This window comes from Filicampus tigris, chromosome 13 (genome assembly GCF_054856515.1).
Source record: "Filicampus tigris isolate MCC_2025a chromosome 13, RoL_Ftig_1.0, whole genome shotgun sequence".
Lineage (NCBI taxonomy): Eukaryota > Metazoa > Chordata > Actinopteri > Syngnathiformes > Syngnathidae > Filicampus > Filicampus tigris.
Window position 1 is genome coordinate 11,065,175 of NC_141229.1, and position 22,211 is coordinate 11,087,385.

General features: G+C 41.0%; 2 protein-coding genes across 2 annotated transcripts; one reads left to right on the forward strand and one right to left on the reverse strand.

Moving 5' to 3' along the window:
- The first annotated feature begins 1,700 nt into the window (after positions 1-1,700).
- Positions 1,701-12,050, forward strand: dlst (dihydrolipoamide S-succinyltransferase). Its single transcript, XM_086049528.1, has 15 exons — positions 1,701-1,926; positions 3,515-3,545; positions 3,629-3,668; positions 4,450-4,511; positions 5,050-5,124; positions 5,219-5,274; positions 5,552-5,660; positions 6,077-6,256; positions 6,408-6,481; positions 6,572-6,669; positions 9,215-9,345; positions 9,670-9,743; positions 9,841-9,924; positions 10,546-10,713; positions 11,438-12,050. The coding sequence occupies exons 1-15, from the start codon at positions 1,864-1,866 to the stop codon at positions 11,570-11,572; spliced, it is 1,380 nt and encodes a 459-aa protein (XP_085905654.1). The 5' UTR covers positions 1,701-1,863; the 3' UTR covers positions 11,573-12,050.
- A 50-nt stretch (positions 12,051-12,100) lies between these two features.
- rps6kl1 (ribosomal protein S6 kinase-like 1) lies at positions 12,101-20,483 on the reverse strand. Its single transcript, XM_086049527.1, has 12 exons — positions 20,379-20,483; positions 19,744-19,860; positions 19,399-19,564; positions 18,749-18,873; positions 18,163-18,255; positions 18,007-18,054; positions 16,927-17,059; positions 15,478-16,812; positions 15,315-15,404; positions 13,851-13,933; positions 13,456-13,551; positions 12,101-12,865 (listed from the first exon to the last, which is right to left on the reverse strand). The coding sequence occupies exons 3-12, from the start codon at positions 19,532-19,534 to the stop codon at positions 12,755-12,757; spliced, it is 2,250 nt and encodes a 749-aa protein (XP_085905653.1). The 5' UTR covers positions 19,535-19,564; positions 19,744-19,860; positions 20,379-20,483; the 3' UTR covers positions 12,101-12,754.
- Between the last annotated feature and the right edge of the window lie 1,728 nt (positions 20,484-22,211).

Genomic DNA, 22,211 nt, shown 5'->3' on the forward strand with positions numbered 1-22,211 from the left:
ACTAATAGTTTTGCAGTTTTTTTGTAAAACGGTTTATCTTAATAAAATTATAATTCCTGCTCCATGTTTAAAGTTATATTATTTAAAATAGATTGTAATATAAAATCATGATGAATTAACATTTATGCATTTTATTATTTACAATAAATCAGTTAACAAATGATTTATTCTTAAATTAATGACTGTTTTATGGATGGAAAAATAGTGGGCCATATGTGGCCGGTGGGCCATACTTTGCCCACCACTGGTCATTTTTCAGTGTGGGAATCAAAAACAGTTAGAATAAACAAAATGTTCTTATATGACATTCCATTTGGGATACTTGAACCTTCTAGTGTGATCCAACACAATCATGTTCAGCTTTGTTCAGATTGCCACTGTCAGAGAGAGATAGGCATCAGAAAACAATAGACAACTTAGAGGTATTTTTTTTCACCAGTCACTTATAGTGTAGGGGAGAATACGTATGTAAAATATGGCCCAAAAGGCACATATGGCATGCTCTGAGAAGTTACATTATCAAGTGTCCCCTAATAATTGTACTTTGTAAATTGCTCCCCATTAATTTTGCCATTTTAGTCTAAAATTTGAAAAAAATAATGATTTTAGTGGCGCCCAAAGTTCAAAGCAAACATGGTGAAGCTGCATTTAGCTGTTATGCTGCATTCAAATAGAATAAGCTGCCAACAGAAGTGAAGTCAGCCCCAAGTGTAAATGCTTTTCAATTCAGGTTAAAAAAAATAAAAATAAAATAAAATAAATAAGGTCTTCCAAACATTTTTAAACCATTTTTCTTTTATTTATTTTAAAAATATACACTTATTTATTTACCTTGTTTTTAAATGTTTTTAAAGTTTTCGGTAATGTGTTTTAGTGCTGTCATTGTGCACCCTTTTAATAATAGTTGTCAGCTACTTTTGTTTTCTCTGCTTTGCTTCTGAATGTGTTGTGTCTTTTTTGTGTGAAGCACATTGAGTTGCCTTGTGTCTGAAATGTGCTAAATGAATAAAGCTGACTTGCCTAAAAGGTGTTATTTTTTATTTTTGTTTTTAAAATTAATTGTGTTAAATAAACAATATTAGTAAAAATAAACCACTGTATTTACGGGTATACATTTTATGAAATAATTGGTTGTCTCCTTATAGCTAAATCACTTCATAATACAGACACGCACACACACACGCACACGCGACCAGCTAAAAGAAACAAACAAAAATAAAAGCACATACTGTACAACATGATAATTTGGCCATTTTAAAAATCAAATGTGAGCGCAGAAGTTTTCCCGCCCCGACTGTAGTGGTACATTCGCCTAGCCTCTGTGAAGTAGTGCTTTATTTCCGCGTTTTTATGAATCCCACTAGTGTTCTTGGAAGGACACACCACACTGCAATATGATTGGATGCTGCATCCAGGCAGGATGGGCAGGCTGTGCAGGTGAAACGAGACGACCATTCCAATTTTGTGACAATTTGTACAAAATCAACAGTCATTTTGTTAGATTTAAGGGTCAGGGTGGGCTGGGGTTTTGAGGGAAGAACGCCGCCACACTTTTACTGCCGTGCCCGCTCGATGCAGTAAGGCCTGTGCTACGTAGATTGCAACATCCAATTAACTTGCAGCACTCCGTGACTACCACCAATCAGATTGCAGCAGGGCGTGTCCTGCCAGACCTCAGTGGGATTCATAGTTCCGTGACCATTCCGTCGGTGACAGAAGTGTCCGTGTCAGAAGAGACCATTCTGCGCCCAAACACCCCCTCTTAATTCAGTGCACTTGGTTTGTCCCGCAGCGTTTCCTCCATTCCAATCTGACTGTTTGACCCGCACCCCTTCGCTGACAGGCAGCTGTCACACGGCCAACATGTTGTCCCGTTCCCGGTGTCTCTCCAGGAATATTAGTCGCTCTCTGTCTGCGATCCGCCAGGTAGGCTAAAAGGGACAAATATGACAGGAGGAGGCTACTCTCGTTTGGAATCACTTTGGGCGGGCGTTGGTTTCGCCTCTGTCATAGATAGCATTAGCTTTAGCATGAGCTCCGCCACTGTAGGCCACGGAACAGGCCGTAACATTGTAAGCCAAGGACAGTATGACACTTTGCCTTTTAAGTGTTTAGCGCTCTCCGTGGTGCACTTGTAATCAGGTTTATGCACGAATGTTGTCTGTTTCGCCCTAAATAGTCTTCATTTGTAAAGTGTTGTGGTGGTAATGAAGTGCAACTTTGCATTACTTGCTACCTAGCAGTTACATCCTATTGTTAGCTGAGCTAACTTTTATAGGTTAAACCTGCTTATTCGCTTGACAAACTTACCTTGATATGCGCATAATATAGTATTTATATAGTATTATGTTATGTAATGTTCCGAAAGTAGAAGTGAAACTAAAGAAAACGGGGAAGCCGGGTAGAATAGAATTGATTGAATACATTTACTGTTGTTTGCTGGTCACATAAGTAAACCATACAATGCTTGTTTGCATGCAAGATTGATTGTGTCAGCGGGAGCATCGTCTAACGTTTAACCTTTGACCCGGGGTGCTATTCCTGCCGTTTACTCCCATTGCCTTGTAGATAGACCTCCCAACTGTCAACACAAGTCATTGCTGGTCCTTGACACTTTCAAATGATATTACAATATCACATTTTGTCTGTCTTATTCTCTGTGTTCATCTATGTACAGTGAAGTTATGGTGCAACTAGGTTTGGGTGATATGGACCAAATTTCATATCTCAATATTCATGACTCGATAACGATATTAGCTATGGGTTCAGTGTTCTTTTTAGAAAAAGCAAAATATCAAACCCAAAGGATGGGGAAAGTGCCGTTTTGTAATTAGAATTTACAGTCATCAACATTAACAAAGGCAGCAATAAATAAAAAAGAATTCAGTTAATATGCTGCAACTCTGCTTTAAAGATAAATAACTATTTTATGCTATGCAATTTAATGTTTGTTGCATGTATACGATGTGAACCTTGTACCACCTTCTGTGGCTCCCCATACAATATGTTGTACTTTATCACTTTTTAATCCACAAAAAGACAGTCTGTCAAGGAACATACAGATTGCGACAGAGAGGGGTCGTGGGTGACAATTAAGACAAAAAGGGACATAATAATGAATGAAAGGCGGGCTCACAACTCTGTCTTTAGTTGAGCACTTAAAATGAGCAGCTAGCCATTACCAGCTGATCAGCTGTTAACTTCCACAACTGCCAATCACTAGTCATACCGTTCTCTGCATCATAATTAAGAAGTTTACCATCCTGCGTTCTCAAAAGTCAACCTCCGCCAGGGAGCCTTGTCTGCCTGATTGACTTTACTGGAGTATGGCATTTTGATAAAAAAAATAGGGCTTTACAAAAAAATAAAAATAGGAGAATAGGTGCGAAAAGTTTAATTTTCTGTAAATAGTTATTAGTCAGATTTAACAGAAAAATAAGTAATTGATTCACCCACTCACAAAAGGGCTGGTATTCACTGTACGCTGTTGTTTTACTTTGTTATCTTTGCGTAGGGAAATGTGTTGACTCGCAGAGGCGCAGCAGGTATGTGTCAAGTCCACATTTGTGCTTATAGGTGCTGTTGCGCCTGTCAAGCTATTGATGTTTTTTTGTCCTTTTCTTTGCAGCTATATCAACTAGCTACCCTTTCACTGCCCAGAATACTGTGTAAGACAACACACTGACTTTGAAAACCACACTGTTTTGAAAGACAAAACATGTTTTCCCAATAACATTGGAGCAATTGTATGCATCTGCTGGTATAGGATTGTTGAGTTTTGTTTTTAAATGTTTTCACAGGAGTTTTTCGTGTCCACCTTATTCCTGATGGCTCTAATGTAAAAACAATAACGCGCGTGACTTCCTCTAAGACACATGAAGTAGCAGCGAGCTGTTTGACACAGCAGCTTTCGTTTTCCCGGAGATGTTTATTTGAATGTTTTTTTTGTTTTTGTTTTGAATGGGTTCTACGCAGGGGGCAGATTGACAGACTGCCCACCCAGTCAGATTCCTGAAAAAAAAATACTTTAAAATTTTTAGTAAATTATTTTGGAATTTGCGTTTTGTTGTGTTTTTTAGTGTATTGAATATTAAGAATGGCATAATTGTGGTTGTCTAAGGAAAATCTGAACTTCATCTTAGTTCTTCATTTTATTTGAATATACGATATGTCGGGACAGGAGGATTGTGCTAAGTGAAAGAAATATTTAGGCCCACCCTGATTTTTCCGGGCCCACCCATTAGCCAAATTCTGGCTCCGCCCCTGGTTCTACGTCTGCTTTAACACAACTCCAGTTTTGGTTTGTACCGGAAGTTGCACCCATAATTCATGGAAAGGTGGATTTGAAAATTCCACATCATTATTGCACTGGCAGTAGGCAATTTTATGCATGAATAACAGTTGAGTTTAGAACTATTTATTGTTTTAATATTATTTTCTCTTCTAAAGAAAATCTGATCCACGCTCCAGTGTCTTCCAAATCCAATACTTCAGGACCTCTATTGCCTACAGTATGTCTCATTATACAATATAATGTATTTGTATCATGTGCATGAATGCATATGTACTGCACAAATTAAAGCATTTTTGGAAACAGTAGTTTAATTAAAAAGTGAAAGTGAAACTCATATGGATTAATAACTACATCAAGTGAAGTATTTTCTCATTTTATTGTTTGATGATTTTGAGGTTAGGGGTTCAAATCTGGGCTCCAGCCTACCTGTGTAATTTGAATGCTTTCCCTGTCATTGAAAATGGATGCATGGGCATCTTACAAGCAAACGAAAAACCCCAAATTCACCCGTTCAAGGAATTGGAATTTTACATAAACTTATCAAAATGTGTTTTAATCTAGAAACCTGGTAGGAATACGGTCTCCGAAACGTATTTGTTGAAAGTATGAGTTTCACTTTTTGAATTGAACTACTGAAATAAATTAACTTTTCTACAATATTCATTGAGATGCACCTGCATACTGTACCTGCATGCACATTGTACAATCTGAAATGGATTTGGGACTGTAGTTCTAATCTGGTTGTTGTGGCTCAGGAGATGAAGTCCTCACCATTAAGACCCCTGCCTTTGCGGAGTCTGTTACAGAGGGGGACGTGAGGTGGGAAAAAGGTGAGTCTTTTTATACTCAGCGCCATATTTGCCTGTAATGTGGGCTGTGTAGCATCACCATTTTGATCGTGAAACAAACTTGTCTTCCTTACAGCTGTGGGGGACACGGTTTCAGAGGATGAGGTGGTCTGTGAAATTGAGACTGATAAGGTAAGCGGCGCATGTCATAAGGACCACTGGTAGCAAGTAAACCCCACAAATCACGAACATTGATTATCTTTGTGACTGTTCAATCAAACCGTCATCCAGCATCTTTATCATCTGTAGTGATGAATAGCAGTGAAACAATATATGATCATACAGTACACCGGTTTAAAATTGTGTTGGTGATTTAGTAGTATGGGAATATTTTCCAGATGAAAATTTTAAACTACTTTTAAATATTAAATAAATAACAATCATGCTCATCTGCTTTTCTTTCGACTAGACATCTGTGCAGGTTCCTTCTCCTTCTTCCGGGGTGATCGTGGAGCTTTTGGTTCCCGATGGAGGCAAAGTCGAGGGAGGAACGCCTCTCTTCAAGCTTCGAAAAGGCCGTGTGTAGATCGGAATAAAATAGACAATATTTATTGTTACTTCTTTGATGCATAGCGCTCAATCATCAATTGTTCAATAACGTAACGACATGCAATGGCAGAATGCATTGGCTCCTCAATGTGCCGCATGCGATGCGAATGAGCGATAGGGCTGTGTCATATACAGTCCATGAAAAAAAAAAAAAAATTCTATACAACACAGAAAATTTAGTGTTTCAAAATCAGCCTTTGCTGCCGCTGATTGTGTAATTGGAACTGAAAAGGAGAGAGACTTAATAGCGCTCTGGCTGGACTGTGAAAAGACAAGTCAATTTGAAAATGGCAGTGAATGAGTTAAAAGTAATATGTGGTCACACGCAATCTGTGGTGGTATTCAGCTTTATCATTTTCTTGATGTCCTCTCTTGGACCTTGTAGCTGCAGCTCCTCAAGCTGCAGAAGCCCCAAAAGCGGAGGCCCCGGCGGCAGCTGCCCCTTCACCACCTTCTGCTCCTGCACCTCCCCCTCCACCTCCTCCACCCTCAACTGTTGGCCCCATTCCCACCACGATGCCCCCTGTGCCACCTGTGCCAGCACACGCTATGGATGCCAAACCAGGTTGGAGAGCCGTGTTATATGAAAAGTGCTTCACAATTGCTGACATCTACGCTCTTGACTCTTGCGGAGAATGCGTGATTCATCATTCTTTGGCTCTGGGGAACAGCTCCGGAGAGCTTGGGATGTTCACCGTTTCTTTCTTTTTTCACAGTGTCGGCCATCAAGCCCACCACACTGGCAGCTCCTGTGGATGGAGGTGCGAAAACAGCCCGCACGGAGAGCAGGGTAAACAAAACAAACAGGGAGAGGATGTGGTTGGCTAATAATGGAGTAAAAATGGTTTACTAAAACTTATAATTCTGTCTCTGATTTCAGGTTAAGATGAACCGCATGAGACTGAGAATTGCCCAAAGGCTGAAGGAAGCCCAAAACACCTGCGCAATGTTGACTACCTTTAATGAGATTGACATGAGGTAAGAAGCTTAACACATTTACGACGGGAAGAATTTTTTTGAGCCGTAATGGCGGACGCCGTCGATCACGGGAACTCTGAAATAAGTAACAGCAGTGATAGAGACGACACGCTTGTAAACTTTGAACCAGTAGAACCAGTGGAACGTGATGTATGGTTAAGATGTAATTTACTTGTATTTTCACAGTCGAGCCATTCATTGTCATGAACTTGTTTATATTTTTTTCACATTTTTTCAAACGTTAGGGTAAAAGCGGGTCTGAAAATGTCTGGCAGTGAATGAGTTAAGTATTTGTTCCTTTTTGAGTTGGTTTGCTACATCGCATTTCCCAGAGAAGGGCACTTGACCATTTTTTGCCGGTCCGGCCGCGACCCTCCACCCTTGACCTGGGTACCCTTCCGGCAGCGACCCTCTGGCCATATTCATAAACATTGTCGGCCCCGCCCCATTCCGCCCCCCGACCCCAAAAAAAAAAAGAAAAAAGTCTGTGATTGACCTCGCTGCGGGAGAGACTCTAACGGCAGAGGCTTTTTAAAGATCATTAGCTGGCTAATTTACTATTCGAACCCGCTTCAAAATGCGCCACTAGTACTTACCCAACTGCATGCTTACTTGCATTGCGAGCCCCGGGGTTGGATTTGTCGTATTGTATAATTATTTGGGTTCAACAGACGGCCAGAAATCGCAGTCAAGTTACTTATTTATTTTGCACACTTCCCCTCCTTCCCGGCCTTCAAAATAAAAGTGTACCAGCAAGTGCTGTCAAGCGATAGAAATATTTTAACGAATTAATCGCAAAATTTTCCATAATTAATCGGTATTATTCGTATTTTTCAACTACAATTTTTTACAAAGCTTGGAACCGATATTGAGTAAAATCTTGGAATTAATGTGAAAAAATTAAAGTAAATTTCCATTCAAAGATTAATAGCTTTCTTTGATCCCTGAATATAATTATTTTCCTGTAAAATATAACAGTTGAACGATACACCAAAGACGTACAACTAATATCATATTTGAATTTGGCTGTGAAAAGTGTGCAAATTATTTTGGATTTCTCCAATGAGCCGTCAAGCAACTTTTTAAAGTAAAACTATGTAAAAGTCCATCTTCGCGACAGTGACTCTCCTCTTAAGTTTGGATGCACAGTGAACTGAATTAACTGAGTTAATTTTTTTTGGTGTGTTATGAAATTTAAATTAACTCCATAGTTGATACTTTAACTTTGACAGCCGTAATATTGATTTATTTATTTGCACACCTCCTCTTGTTTATTCATATGCTCTTTAATGAGCAAGTATGCAAAACATGGCATATTCAAGCAACTCAACCGTCTTTGTAGGCGCTAGTGCACTTCTGTGGGTTTGTAAGTGCAATTGATACTAACACAAATGGTTATAGATTGGAATCTGCACGATAGAAAAAGCTTTTTGAAACCTGATCCCCGTCTGAAACACCGGAATGTAAATATTTGGTCATATATCCATCTAAAACAAAGATAAGAAATGTTAAAACCGGCTTTATTAATTTAAAAGGAAATGTTATTATTGTCTGCTCTCGCCCCCGGTGCTCAAGAGGACACTTTGAGGATTTCTTTCCTCGGCAAATGCGCGGTGTCAGCTTTCGGCTATTGAAGCTTTTCCGTGTATCCTAATTGGATTGACATTGACGGTCTGGAGGAAGACTTCCCAGACTCGGGGCTCATCTGGAGCCGAAGGAGGCGGGCATAGCGCGAGGCGGCAGCATCTACGGGGGCCCGTAGAGACCTGCGCCCTGAGTGGAAGGGCGGCCTCCACTGATAGGGGCTTTTATGTCAGCCCAATAAGATTTACACACTCCAGAAAGTGAAGATTTTTATCGCTTCTTCTCTCCTTTCTCACAGAGTCTGTGTCTTGGGAGGGGCTAATTGTGTTAGCAGAGAAACCCTAGAGCTTTACAGACAGGAAAACAAACAATTAAAAAGAAAGATAAAAGTGAAAAATGAGCAAAGGTAAAATGATTAGCAGGCCAATCGCAATAGCTTTCCAAAGGGCCTATCTTGTTTTAAAGCTGGGGAAATAAATACGTTTTTAACTTCTTGCACGTTGTAACAAATGGTAACTGGCAAACACTTGCAATAAATTGCACGCATTTCCTAAGGAATTCAACATTAGATGCTTGCTCGCGCCATCGCGACAGTGACACTTGGCTGGGATATGTTATCAGTCAAGTGCGTTATAAAGTTGTTCAGCCTGAAAGCAAAGGCCAAATTTATCAGTTCAGACTATGCCTGACGTTTGAGCTTTTGTTATTCAGCCTTTCAAAGAAATTACATTTACGGCTTGAAACGGTCACACAACCAAGAATTTTACCAACCTATTTATTTGTCTTCTGTGCTTGAAGCACAAGGAGTAACACAACTAGTCCCCTGGTGTACAGGTGATCAGAAAATTTGAATATACTTGCAAAGTGGGTTTTTTTGTTGGTTTTTTTTTTTCATTGGCTCAATTAAAAAATGTCAAATTGATATTTAACAGATTTTTAAAATATTTTTTTCCCCCCTTAGCAACATCTCGGAGATGCGAAAGACCTACAAGGACGCCTTCCTGAAGAAGCACAACATCAAGTTGGGCTTCATGTCTGCGTTTGTGAAGGCGTCCGCCTACGCTCTGACTGACCAACCTGCTGTCAATGCTGGTACAGGCTTCACCACACAAGACTGCCTGGCATCACACTTTGGTTTGATGTGACTCGGTGCATGCTGCACAGTGGTGTGAAGTTGCCTTTCAGTGGCAACCTCAAAACCACTGCTGACTTCCAGCAAATGTATTCACAGCACTTTTCCATTGCTGACCTACTTAGAGCCACCCCAGTCGAGTATTGGTGGTCTGTAGGGTGTTTTCTTTTTAATTGTTAAAATCTTAAGACGGTCTTACTACGTCCATGTAAAAGTTGCAATACAGTAATTGCGCTCTGCATTACCATAATTGTTTCCATGTTTGCACCCTTTTGTTTTCCCAGTCATTGATGACACAACCAAAGAGATTGTGTACAGGGACTATGTAGACATCAGCGTGGCTGTGGCCACGCCAAAGGTAAGCCGAGTGTGTGTGTTTGTGTGTGTGCGTGCCACGCTCATGGGAAGTGTTCAACAGCATATTTGACAAAGTTTACTTGTGACTTCTCCCTCAGGGTCTGGTTGTACCTGTAATCAGGAATGTTGAGGGAATGAATTTTGCCGACATTGAGAAGACCATCAATATGTTGGGTGAAAAGGTTAGTGTTTTTCAAAACTGTCTTGCGCAACAGCATGGGTGGGTTAGCAGGTTTGCCTCATCTCAGTGGATAAATAGAATTCAGTGACAGCAGCAAATGAGCTTTGCTTAGCTTTCTGCTCAGTACCAAGATCCTAACTGTTAAACATATCACGCCGCTATGATGCTCGTGTAAATGTTCCTTTTAAGTTTATCATAGTTTAAATTGCTCAGGGGTGGATCTATTCTCGTGGGATGGGCCAAAACTCTAAAGATTTGTTTGCTTTATCACCTAGCTCTTTGGGTAATAAATACACTATGTAGAAAAACAAATATAATTGGTTAGCCTGTCTTTACCTAAATTGGTTGTTTTTAGTGTGTTAAAAAGATTTAAAGTGGAGAATGTCAAAGTGGATCTTGAATCCTTTCATTTTTCTTGGATGAAAAAAGTTTGGCCACTCCTGCTCTAAATTGTCCATAGGTGTAAATGTGAGTGGTTGGTCATCTATGTGTGACCTGCGATTGGCTGGCAACCAGTCCAGGGTGTATCCCGGCTCTCATCCAAAGTCAGCTGGGATCGGCTCCAGCTCACCCATGACCCCAGGAAAGCTCATTTGAAGTGTATGTGGATTTTTGTTTGTAGGCCCGCAAGAACGAGCTGGCCGTGGAAGACATGGACGGAGGAACCTTCACCATTAGCAACGGCGGCGTGTTCGGTTCCATGTTCGGCACACCCATTATCAACCCGCCTCAGTCTGCTATCTTGGGCATGCATGGCATATTTGACAGGCCTGTGGCAGTGGCTGGCAAGGTTTGTGTTCTCCATCTTTAACACTCAATGAACTTTAGCATCTCAATGTGTGCAAAAAATAATTAGGATTTTTTTTTTTTTTAATTGAACTACTAAAATAAGGAACTTTTCTACAATATTCAAATGCATGCACCTGTAGTTCAACATACATATTACAGACTGGTTGGATTACCTTTTGTAGATGTAATGGCAAGTGCTGTTAAGTACAGGGGCTTGCAGAGGGTGGCGTCAATAGTGTGGGGCCCCCGTGCCTCCACCTGATTGATTGCCATAAAGATTAGAAACTTGTCGTGATGTCTTGCAGTTAAATTAGTTCTACGCTTCACACTGCATGCACATTAAACCAGCTGAAAAAAATTACCTCTTATATTTCTAAAGGCCATTTTTTATTAACTCATCCACTTTGAATGCTTAGGTGTACCTAATATTGTGGCAGGCGATTGTAACATGTATTTTGGGGAAATCCGGAAGGCTCTTAGGATGATGTATAAAATCAATGTTTGGAATTAATGTAGGACTGCAAGTCTGCAGTGCCATAAAGCACCACAGGGTGAAGCCTTGTTCCACCTTACTATGAAATTCTACACTTGCTGGTATATATTTATAAATGGAGCCAGAGTGTACTTTTTTAAATTGATCAATTTAACACAATCCATAAATGAACCTTGCCATCCAAGTTGGATTTATTTTTTTATTAACTTGTTTTGTTGTTGTGACTGCGCAGGTGGAGATCCGTCCCATGATGTACGTGGCCCTGACGTATGATCATCGCCTCGTCGACGGAAGAGAGGCCGTCACCTTCCTACGCAAGATCAAGTCTGTGGTGGAGGACCCCAGGATGCTGCTCCTTGACATGTGAGCCCCCCGTCAGCTCCAGGCCCAACCGACAGAACCGCCCCGCAACCAGTGGCTATGACCCACCCTATGGACATGACTCAAAATACAGATTTAAAAAAAACAAAACAAAAAAAAAAAAAAACTGGGTTTACAGTTGGGTTGTGCAATATAAGGCTGGCAGTGATATAAGGGTTTGGTACTGTTTGAGGATTTTCCGGGTTCTGGTCTTTAGATCAAATAGTATATTCAATCTTGTATGTTCGCCATGTGTAATTTTCTACATACAATATGTTCACGTTATTATGGAATGGCAAATCTAGGTTCAACGTGCTTGCTGAGAGAATAAGGATGAGTTCAGACCAAGGAACACAATGTTATGTCCAAAGTTAAGAACTCTAATTGGAGAATTGATTCTTTTTCACAATAATGTGGAACGTTCTCCTTATGCTCTGGTAGAATATTTAAGAAAAAATGTTTTAATAAAAATCTACATTACTGGACTTGGTTTATATGTTTGTGTCTCATTGGGCAATAATGGGTGGGAAAAACATTCAATGGAAAGTTGCAGTTTAATTCATGACAAAAGTAAATTCATCATACGAGTTGGTTATTGAAGGGCGAACATTTATGAATATACAGTATTGTCATATTTTCCATTCATGCCGGTTTAGCTTGAGATGTGCAGCTTTGGTATCAAGACAATTATATTAATACATAACCCTACCCAAAGATTACCGGGGTTTTTTTCTGATTTTAGAAGAGTGTGTGAGTTGTTTGATTCTCACCATCAAGAATCCTTTAGGTATTTGATTTATTTAACTTTTCTACTTGCCAAGAGATCTTTCTAGAGAACGTCATATGGTGTAACAATGGCGAAATTCAGTTAAGTATGAAATGTTGTCTCATTGTCATTCACTCCACAACATTTACTTATGACAGGTGGCTTAAAAGGTCAGATGGTGACCAATTTCATGCATGGTGATAAAGAGCTTAGATATAAAAAATAAGTCATGAATATCAAAAGTCTAATATTCTGGTGCTTCATGTTGAAGAGAATGTAAGTATATGCTGTTGATGGGACTTCATGTGGTCATCACTTTTCTTGTCAGTCGATTTTCTTGGGGAAGCACACAACGCCAGTTTGGACACGTTTAGGTTGCTCTCTCTTTTATTCCCAGTGCATCGCAGAGGTGTCTGCACCCAGCTAGCAGCTCAGAGCCTTCCAGGAGATGCTGCTGAAGAAGGGGTGACACTTGATGTCGCTCACACCTCCACCGCCACACCCGAGACGATAGCCAGCATCAAACTGAAGTAACTGTGGAAGCAGAAGCAAAGGCCAACATATGGTGACAGGCACAACAATTACATGCTCTTCCATTAAATGGCAGAAGGGGCATAATTAACCTGTGCATTACTTAGCCATCCATACAAAAGAATAAGTGTTCCACTAAATAGGCACAGAATTCACCCTAAGTCAGTTTGTCAGTAAATTGAGATGAGATCATTATTTCACTAATAATCTAATTTTCGGTGAACCTAAAATGCACGGAAGCATTTCCAATTGTGTAGCCCAATTTAATGCCCTCCAGCATTTCATTTAATATTTTAAAATATATTTATGAATTATTTTCTCAGCCCTTCTATGGATAGGGCAAGCCTCCTTTAACCCCAGGAGAAAAAAAAATCCTGGAGCCGTCCCTGCTTGGAAAGGTTAGGCTATTGTGCATTTTAGGTTCATCCTAAATTTTCACCAATGTACAGTGTATACATTTCACGACGTTTTTTGTTTGGTGGTAAGATTTTTCTAAAATATGTGCCGAGTGGTGGAATACTGGTCTAATGTACATTTTATTTTGGTGGCTTCTTCACAGAGTGATATGAATGTGAAATTAACATGTTGCACACCTCAGTGAGCAGGGATGCAGCTGTGGTGCTCAGGTGGTCGGGGATGAGCAGCTGAGTGTGGGAGTTGATTCCTGTTGGGTGGAGCTGCCATAGTGGCTGAAGGCACAGAGAGTAAGAATATGCATTAAAAAAAAATCTTGCAAATTATATATTACCACACAATTGAATAAGATCCTGATACAAGAGTTGTATCACCATGTCTGCCTTTACAAATGATAATGTCATTTCAGCTCCTTGTTTGAAGAGTTGTACAAAAAGTTTTGAAACATTCAAGAGTTGCTCATGTACATTCAAAAATTTAGAAAGTGTCGAATTAAATTCACCTGTGCATCTTCGATTCATTCTGAGATTTCACACGAAAGCTGACTTTCCCTAACATGTTTTGTATCACTTACCATTCCGGTGAGAAGTTCAAACAGCAGGGCCCCCAGACTCCACCAATCACAAGCTTCCGTGACTCTTGACACTCCACCAATTTCTGGTGACAAATGCAGCCCTTCACTACTTGTAACGAATACATCTATACACGTGGACAAAATTGCTGGTGCCACTCTGTTCATGAAAGGAAAATAATAATAATAAAAGAGAGGGGAAAAAATAGACATAAATAAAAATGTAATTAAATTAAATATTGAAAATCAGATACTGCTTTTGAGTTGTGGTTCAATGGATTTTTTTTTAAACTTATGAGACAGGCCTGGATAAAAATGATGGTACCCTTAACTAAATATTTTGTTGCACAATCTTTTGAGGCAATTACTGCAATAAAACAATTTTTTGTGCTCCTCCAGTTGTGCCAGGTTTGAAGGGTGCTTACTCAGAATAGTCCAATGTTTTGCTCTTGCTCTCTATTCTTGGGTGTTTTTAGCCATGTTTTTCCATCAATATCCTGTTTCAAGACCAATGACCTGCAACGGAGACCAAGCTGTCAGACACTGGGTAGCACATTTCTCTCTAGAATACCGTGATAAGTCTTGAGATTTCATTGTACCCTGCACATACTAAAGGCACGGTGCCATATGAAGCGAAGCAGCCCCAGAACATAAGAGAGCCTCCTCTATGTTTCACAGTAGGGGTGATGTTCTTTTCTTGGTATGCTTCATTTTTGCATCTGTAAACACAGAACTGATGTGCCTTGCCAAAAAGTTCCAGTTTTGTCTCATCTGTCCAGGACATTCGCCCAGAAACGTTGTGACTTGTTTGCGTGTAGGTTAGCAATTTTATTTACATAATTTAATTTCAATTGTGGATGACCTCTTCGGTCATCTTCCATGAAGTCCTCGTTGGCTCAAACAATGACACTGATGTATTAGAGTTCACCTTTAATCTCTGTTGAAATTGTTCTGGGCTTCTTTTGTTACCAGTCTGTCACTTTATTTTGACACCTACAGTCCCATGTATCTTAAATGTATGAATAATATGTGCCTAACATTAAGAGACAACTAGTTCCTTTGCTTCATGTGCTCCATGTTTGGTGTGTTTACACACCATTGTCAACAAACAGCACCATGACTAGTTGTCATCCTTTACCCGTAGGCCAAATGACTGATTGAAGTTTGAAGACACCTGTGGTGATAATTAAATGACTCACCTTGCTTGAAAATGTTCATATGGTCAAATTATTTTCAGGTTTTTTTTCTAGGAGTACCATCATATTTGTCTCGGCCTATTTGGTGAGTTTATGTTCAAAAATTAAGAATTAGGTTGACCGACAATTCAAGAGCAATGTCTAATTTTAACTGGCTAATAAATTATTATTATTATTATTATTGTTATGATTATTATTATTATTTCACTAATAGAGGAGTACCAGTAATTTTGTCCACGTGTCTACAACAAGACCAGAGGTTGAGAGCTACCTGGCGCACAGTACATCTGTTCCATGGCATCACAGTTAATTTCCGACTGAACCTCACTCCATTGTCCAAAAAAAGTCAAGCACACCTTTCCTGTTTCGATATAAAGCAATATATTTTCAACCAAATCAAACTTCCTGCATGCAATCTTCTGTGTGACACTCACCATTGCTGGTCAGCAGAACGTTTCTGGGGTTGAGGTCCCGACATACGATGCCTTGCTGATGAAGGCTCTCCAGGGCCAGCAGGATCTGGGCCCCCCACACACGCACCTCGGATTCGGGGAGCCCCCAGCAGGTCTGACTTTTGGACTTATCTGAAGATTTCAGCGGTAAACGAGGTACGTGGCACCATCCATCCACCTCAATGATCTGGTCATCACCTTGCCCCTGCGTCCTCACCGGTGAGCCCTCAGTCCTCTTTTGGGCTCCGAGCAGGCGAGGGGAGTACCAGCTAGAAAAGGATCCCTCTGCGGGCTGGGCCACATTTCCTGGACTGAGCAGCTCACAGGCTTCTTCCACACCGTCTCTCACATCGAGTGGGCATGTTTCCCTCACAGAGAAAGGCCAAGAGCTTCCCTGGGTGGTCCGTGCTTCCCTGTGGTCGGAGAACACTGCTTGGTCTGTGCTCCTAAGGACCACCACTCCGTTTCTGTCCTCTGAGCTAGGACTGCTGCCGGCCTGCTTCACGTCCAAGTTTGTAACCTCGTCAGCCACGCTTAAAATGCATCCCTGATGAAAGCCCGGACCATCCCAACATGCTTTTCCGTGAATTTGTGTTTGACAATGGAGAGGAAGGTGTAAAATGGCCGGAGAGGAACTTAAAATATGACTTTTAGTGTTTGGAGAATCTGTTTTTAGACACGAGGTCTGTTTTGAATGAGGTGTCATGTTCAAGTCACTGTCAGTGACTGCGTAGGGGTTTATTTGGTCACCCCTCAGGGCTGGATCGGCAGCCTTCCAAGCTACCTCGAAGTCAGAGCTGCACTCTATGAGCCCAGTTCCAGCTTGGCTGTCATTGAGTTCTGACATGACGTCCAGAGCTTGACTGACACGAGCACAAGACAGAGGAAGAGCGGGCTTGTCCTGAGTTTGAGAGGAGTGCAAACACAAAGAAGGAGCTGGCGGATGGATGCGAGTGCTGACCTGCGATCTGGCCGGTCCAGAAAGCAAAGTGACGCGGTCGAGCTTGCTGTAGAACGATGCGGCAGAACGGGAGTTCTGCAGGCAGCCCGTCTCCTCAATGTAGGAGTGAGTCCCACAGCTGTCCAGACGCCGCCGGGTCTCGTCCCAGGATCTCGGCTCGTCACCATCCGGGCTCTCGTCACTCAGTTTCAGAGGACCGCTTTCCGTGCTGATGCTGTCCTGGAAGTCTGTGCAGATCGTGGGTGAGGTGTAGCTGCTTTTCATCTTAATGTTGTGCTGGCCAGGCGTGATGCATTCCGGGTGTTCCTTGGCTCTCTCTTTCCTCAGTTTGTGAAGTCTGGAGAAGAGCCTCCCTCCTTGGAAAAAAGGACATAGGACTTGAAGTCACCTATTCGCAGATTTGTAACATTTTTAACCAAACACGGTTTACTAAAATAACCTTTGAGATACACTTGAAGTATTTCTCTTACCTTTGACGTGCTCAAGATGGAGGTAAACTGTGTCCTCGCTGACGTAATACCTTAGCAGCTTCACCATGTACGGCACTCCTTGAGGGATGATGGTCGGCTGCTCCCTGCTTTCCCAGCTGGACTTCATCAGACTCTGCAAAAGCAAATGCAAATCAGCTTCTCTCAAATGAAAACATGACTTACTGTTGTTGGCCATTTTGCCACTTGCTGTTGACTGAAAATGACTTCACAGCGCCTAAGGGCTCAGGTAACGGCTAATCACGAATAACCTATTTTCTGGGTTTGCTCATGTGATGTTCCACAAACACAATATTAATCAGAATACCATGTTTGGACTAGTAGGGCTGCATAGATTATATTATTTTGACAATAACAACAATCTTTTTGCACACATCCCTGGCTACCAGACTTAACTTCGCCCAACTTCACTTGTCATTAGCACACACTGCTGAGTTGAGATCAGTCCAGTCAGTTGTTTGTTTTTCTTCAAAAGTATTTTGTATTTTGTAGCTTTTAGTAACATAGCTAGAGTGATGAATAAAAAAGGAAGGAAGGAAAAACGGACAGAAATAAAGAATATTCTGGAGAATGCCAAAGGGAGTACCTTCATGAATATCAACAAACGATAAATTGAGGCGATGGACTCTTCTTGATTGTTGATGTTTCACCTTTAATCCAAAAGGCTTCTTCTAAATCTTAAGTGTAGAGTTCTCCTATTTATGTCTCTGATGATATCTTGCCTGAGGGTGGTCACTTTATAGGGAACCACACACCTAAGGTTTAGAGCCAAAGAAGCCTTAGCATCTTCAACAACAAATAAGAATCCAGGTGCCTCGATTGACTTTTACAGATTACCCATGACGTGGATCAGTAAATAATCTCACCAGAATCCCTCACCAGTGGAAATAATAAAGGGTATAAACCAGTTGAAAATCACTGGTTACTCGAGAAGTAAAGTAGCACATTAGAAAATGATTGTGCCACCTGATCGAGCAATCACATATTTTTCACTCACTGAAAACAAACGTGAAAGAAAATAGACCCACAAATATGCAGCGTGGCTCCCAAATAAACACCTACCTTTACGACGAACGTCTCTCTATTAACCATGCTTTGGACGACTAGGACCTATGCAAAGAAACAAAATAATGTATAAATAGCTTTGTTTGCGTTCAACAATACAGGGGATTTCAAAGTGAAGCGTCCCATCGACAGAAGCCCCATTGATTCATTTACCTTATCACTGACGCCCACCACCTTACACATCTCCAGATCCTCCACAGGAGAACTCAAGTGTCTTACGGGACGGAATCTCAGACTGCTGTAGCCCTGGTCATGCAAAGAAATACAGCAGAAGTCAATCACAACGTTTACATCATTTGCCACATTTGAAGTTAATAAGGCTCATGTATGAAACAGTTATCATTGGAGGAGACGCTACCACCTGAGTGTCAGTGAATAAAGGGAAGGTGCCGTACTTTCAAAACAATCGGTATATTGTCATTGGCAAACATAGTTAGATAGATGACTTGAGCTAGGTGACCTTCTCTCTCGCTATGGTCTTTTTGCCTTAGGCACTCTTTGGCACACTTACTAAGTGAAACTAGTTCGGACTGTGGAGTCACACATTGTTACATGGGCTAAGCACCCCTGTGAGGGTGAAGCTAAAATAGTAGAAGAATAGGAGTAATCTGGCAGAAAATGATCCACGGATCGATTATTTCGGCAGCCATTAAACAGTTCCACTGACAGTATCTAGTCTTTTGGTAGTCAAGTGGACATTGAAGATAAACGAACCAGTGGAAGTTCCGTCAGAACATACCCCTAAATGAGAGTTCCCTTTCCCAAGGTTGTCCTGAAGGTGCGTTATGAAGATTTCCTCAGCTCTCTTCAAATACTGGGTTGTCTTCCTCTTCACAGCCTCACGACGCTCCTTGTTCGGGTCCACTGAAAGACAAATTCTCTCAGACTCAAATCTGTCATTGCCACTTGCTGTGTGTATTTGACTAATAAATGGGAAAATACAACTAAGCCTGTCTGACATGAACTGGTTGGTCTTTGCGCAGTGGAAGGTATGATTCGTAACTTCCTATTTTTATTCTGGTCTGTATTTTCCTGTCACTTGTCTTGCGCTGCACTATTATCATTTTCAATTTGTCACGGAGCCACGGATTGATGATATAATAACGCACATATTTAGACAAGTGCGTTTACTCTGTGATTGGGTCCATTTTTTGGTACAGCTCTAGGGCACTCCTACGTTTGGATGTGGATGCTCATGGTATTGAATTAACCCCACCCTCCGGCCCCTTGTTGAGTAACGAACAATATTTGGTTAATTAATCATTTGATTTTTGTCTGCTACAAAGTTTGGAAAAATGTGATCTACCAATCAATTAGCTAATAAAATATGAACATGATAATGCAATAATAATAGTGTAGAAACATATTACCTGGTCGAAATGAACTTACATTGAACCCCATTCAGCAGTAAGTCCACCCCATTCTTATAATAACTGAAAGCTGCCTCGTAGTCCTCGTTGACCTCGCTGTCCAGAGCCATGCGAATCTGCTTGGCTGCCTCCACCAAGTAATCACGCTTCGCCATCCTCTGTCAAGGTCCAGTCGGGCCTGAGCTCTGTTTGAAAAGTATTTGAGTCAGCACTGATTGCAAGACGTTAACTAATTTTGTTCCATTTAACCTTAAAACAGGAAGTGAATGTTGAATCATTCAAAAGTGATTCTTTTTCAACTGTTCTGTTTCAAATTGTACTATTATATTCATATTGTATTTTTATTGTTTTCTTGGAGGCTCACCTTTGTTTCCTGGTCTCATGAAAAGCAGGACACATCTCTGCTAGGCGTCACTGGGCTCGGTGTGGTTGTTCCCCCAGTGACCTCGAGGTTTACGACTCTGTGACAGAGCATAATGGGCTGGAAAAGTGGAAGCAGTGGAAGAGTTAACTGTCATTTGTGTGGACAGGAAGTGAATCAAAAAACATGTTGGCCTACTCTTTTTTACCTAAGGACACATGCAAAGAGAGTAAATATCTAAAATGTATTATCACCATATCGTCATGAAGACTGAAACTTGTCATTTTGGACAAGCACAATGTCAGTGCACTTTACAGTGCACTAATACATGAAAATATGCGCTTTTTCTTAAAAAAAAAAAGTAAATGCATCTTATAATATATCAAATCAAAATATATTAGGCCAACAACAAAACTGGCAATCAATTGCTAAATGGTGGTGACATTCTTTTTCTTAAATCTGCCAAGAACAAGCCTCACATCCTTATAGCATGAGACATCATCATGTAGAGATTCCTCACCCACCATCTACTCAGCATGCATTGAACCATCGCCAGTATCTTAACATTCCCCTGTGACAATAAACACAAAAAAACACCAGCTAAAAACGATGACAATGCACAAATAAGCACAGTGTACCTTACGTGACGAGGCCGACCGTGTGCCTTAGCAGCATCAGCATCAGCCAGCACACAAACACACTCTTCCGAGGAGCAGCGGAGGAGGAGAAACTGCAGGCCTGGCCTCCGATTGGCTGAGCGTGATGTCACGTTCGGGTACCATTTCACACGCAAGCGCTCTCTTCCCCCACTCTCATCACGCCAGATGCTGTCTGATTTAAAGAGACAGTGTTGTTTCCTGGCGTGCATTGAAAAGAGGGCCTTGTCATATTTTTCACTTTTACTTCCCATCTAAATTGGATTGGATTCAACAATAGCATAATCCAGTGTATGGATCGTAAAACGGTATATTGCCTTCATATATGTGCCATCCATTATGAACAGAAGACTCATATTCAGATTCCAAAGTGGTGGGTGCTTAGTACCAGATGGAACTAGGATGCTCCCCCGCTCCCCCCCCCAGAGAAGGGCTGGATTACAGAGGGGGCAGTGGTAACCTTGTACGACTCAGAGAGAGGCGAGGAGGGAAGGAGGGGAACACAAAGATGCAGCAGCCTTTTCCCAAAAGTAAAAAGGGAGGGGTCTGGTCTATGGACCTAAAAGCTCTGTATTGATTAGATTTTGATGACCTCATTATTTTTGAAGTATTGCTTTTTTGTCGGCACGCCAAGTGGTTAGCACATCAGCCTCACATTTCTGAGGGTTAGGCGTATGACTGTGTCTTTAAGACAGTTTTGCTTTTTCATCATGGGATATACGGCACAGTACTGCTTGTCTACTCACCATTGGTGGCGACTGTTCAAGATTAACTGACGGATATATTGAAGGCAATACAGTATACAACCGGTAACCAATACTTTATTTATTTCCATCAACAAATATATCCATTATTGATGCTAAAGAAATCAAAGTAATAAAATTACATAAAGATTTAAAAAACAGCTGTCAAAATTCTTTGCAAAAGTCAAAATTTTGAACCACAAAGAAAATTATGTTATATACATAACAGCATAAATAATGCAAACCGGGGAGGATTCTCATTCTTTTGAGGAAAAATGGATGAACACTTTTCACCATTGCTGAGGACATCAGGACACAGTGCAGGTGTTGTGCCAAAGTACTTACCCCTTAAAAATCGGTATCCCCTTCATTCACGCATTGAGTGAAGGCAGAATTTAAACAACGTTTTGCATGAGATTGGTAGTATTCGTCAATGTGGTTTTGAGCGCATCATTCGCTACAATTTAACACGCATAGTAAGCGACTTGTTTCCACCGAAATGGGTGGAAAGCTATGCGCATTGGATTCGTTATACCAATAACGTTTTGCAATGAAGTGATCATAGTGAATTTCAGTAATCGAATACGATAGAACACGGCAAGGCGATACATATTTTTTCAGGGGTAAGTAGTTTGTTCGGCCCTTCAGGGAATTTGAGATGGTCAATTGTTATTGCACCTTGGCAGTGCTAATGTGAAGGATATGCGGTTTGTTTGTGTCAAATCTGTTGGCCCTCTGGGGGCCCTGCTGGCTAGGGGCCCGCAAGCAATTGCCTGCCTTGCCTAATGGGAAGCTACGTCACCAATGAGGTGCCCGCGCGCACTGGCTGCCCTGAAGAACCACATGGGTATATAGTCCGCAACCCTGTTCTAAAAATATCTCACCAGTGATGCTATATTTGTGATTTTGTAGGAAATGTGAAAACTAGCTGAGATATCTAAAAAAATAACAATGATTTTTAGCCGCTCCCTGAGATGGCTAAAAATGGTTGGATTTTGCTTCTTAACTCATATATTACTCAAACACAATTTTAATCAGAATGCCATTTTTCAATAGAGGGCCTGCATAGAAC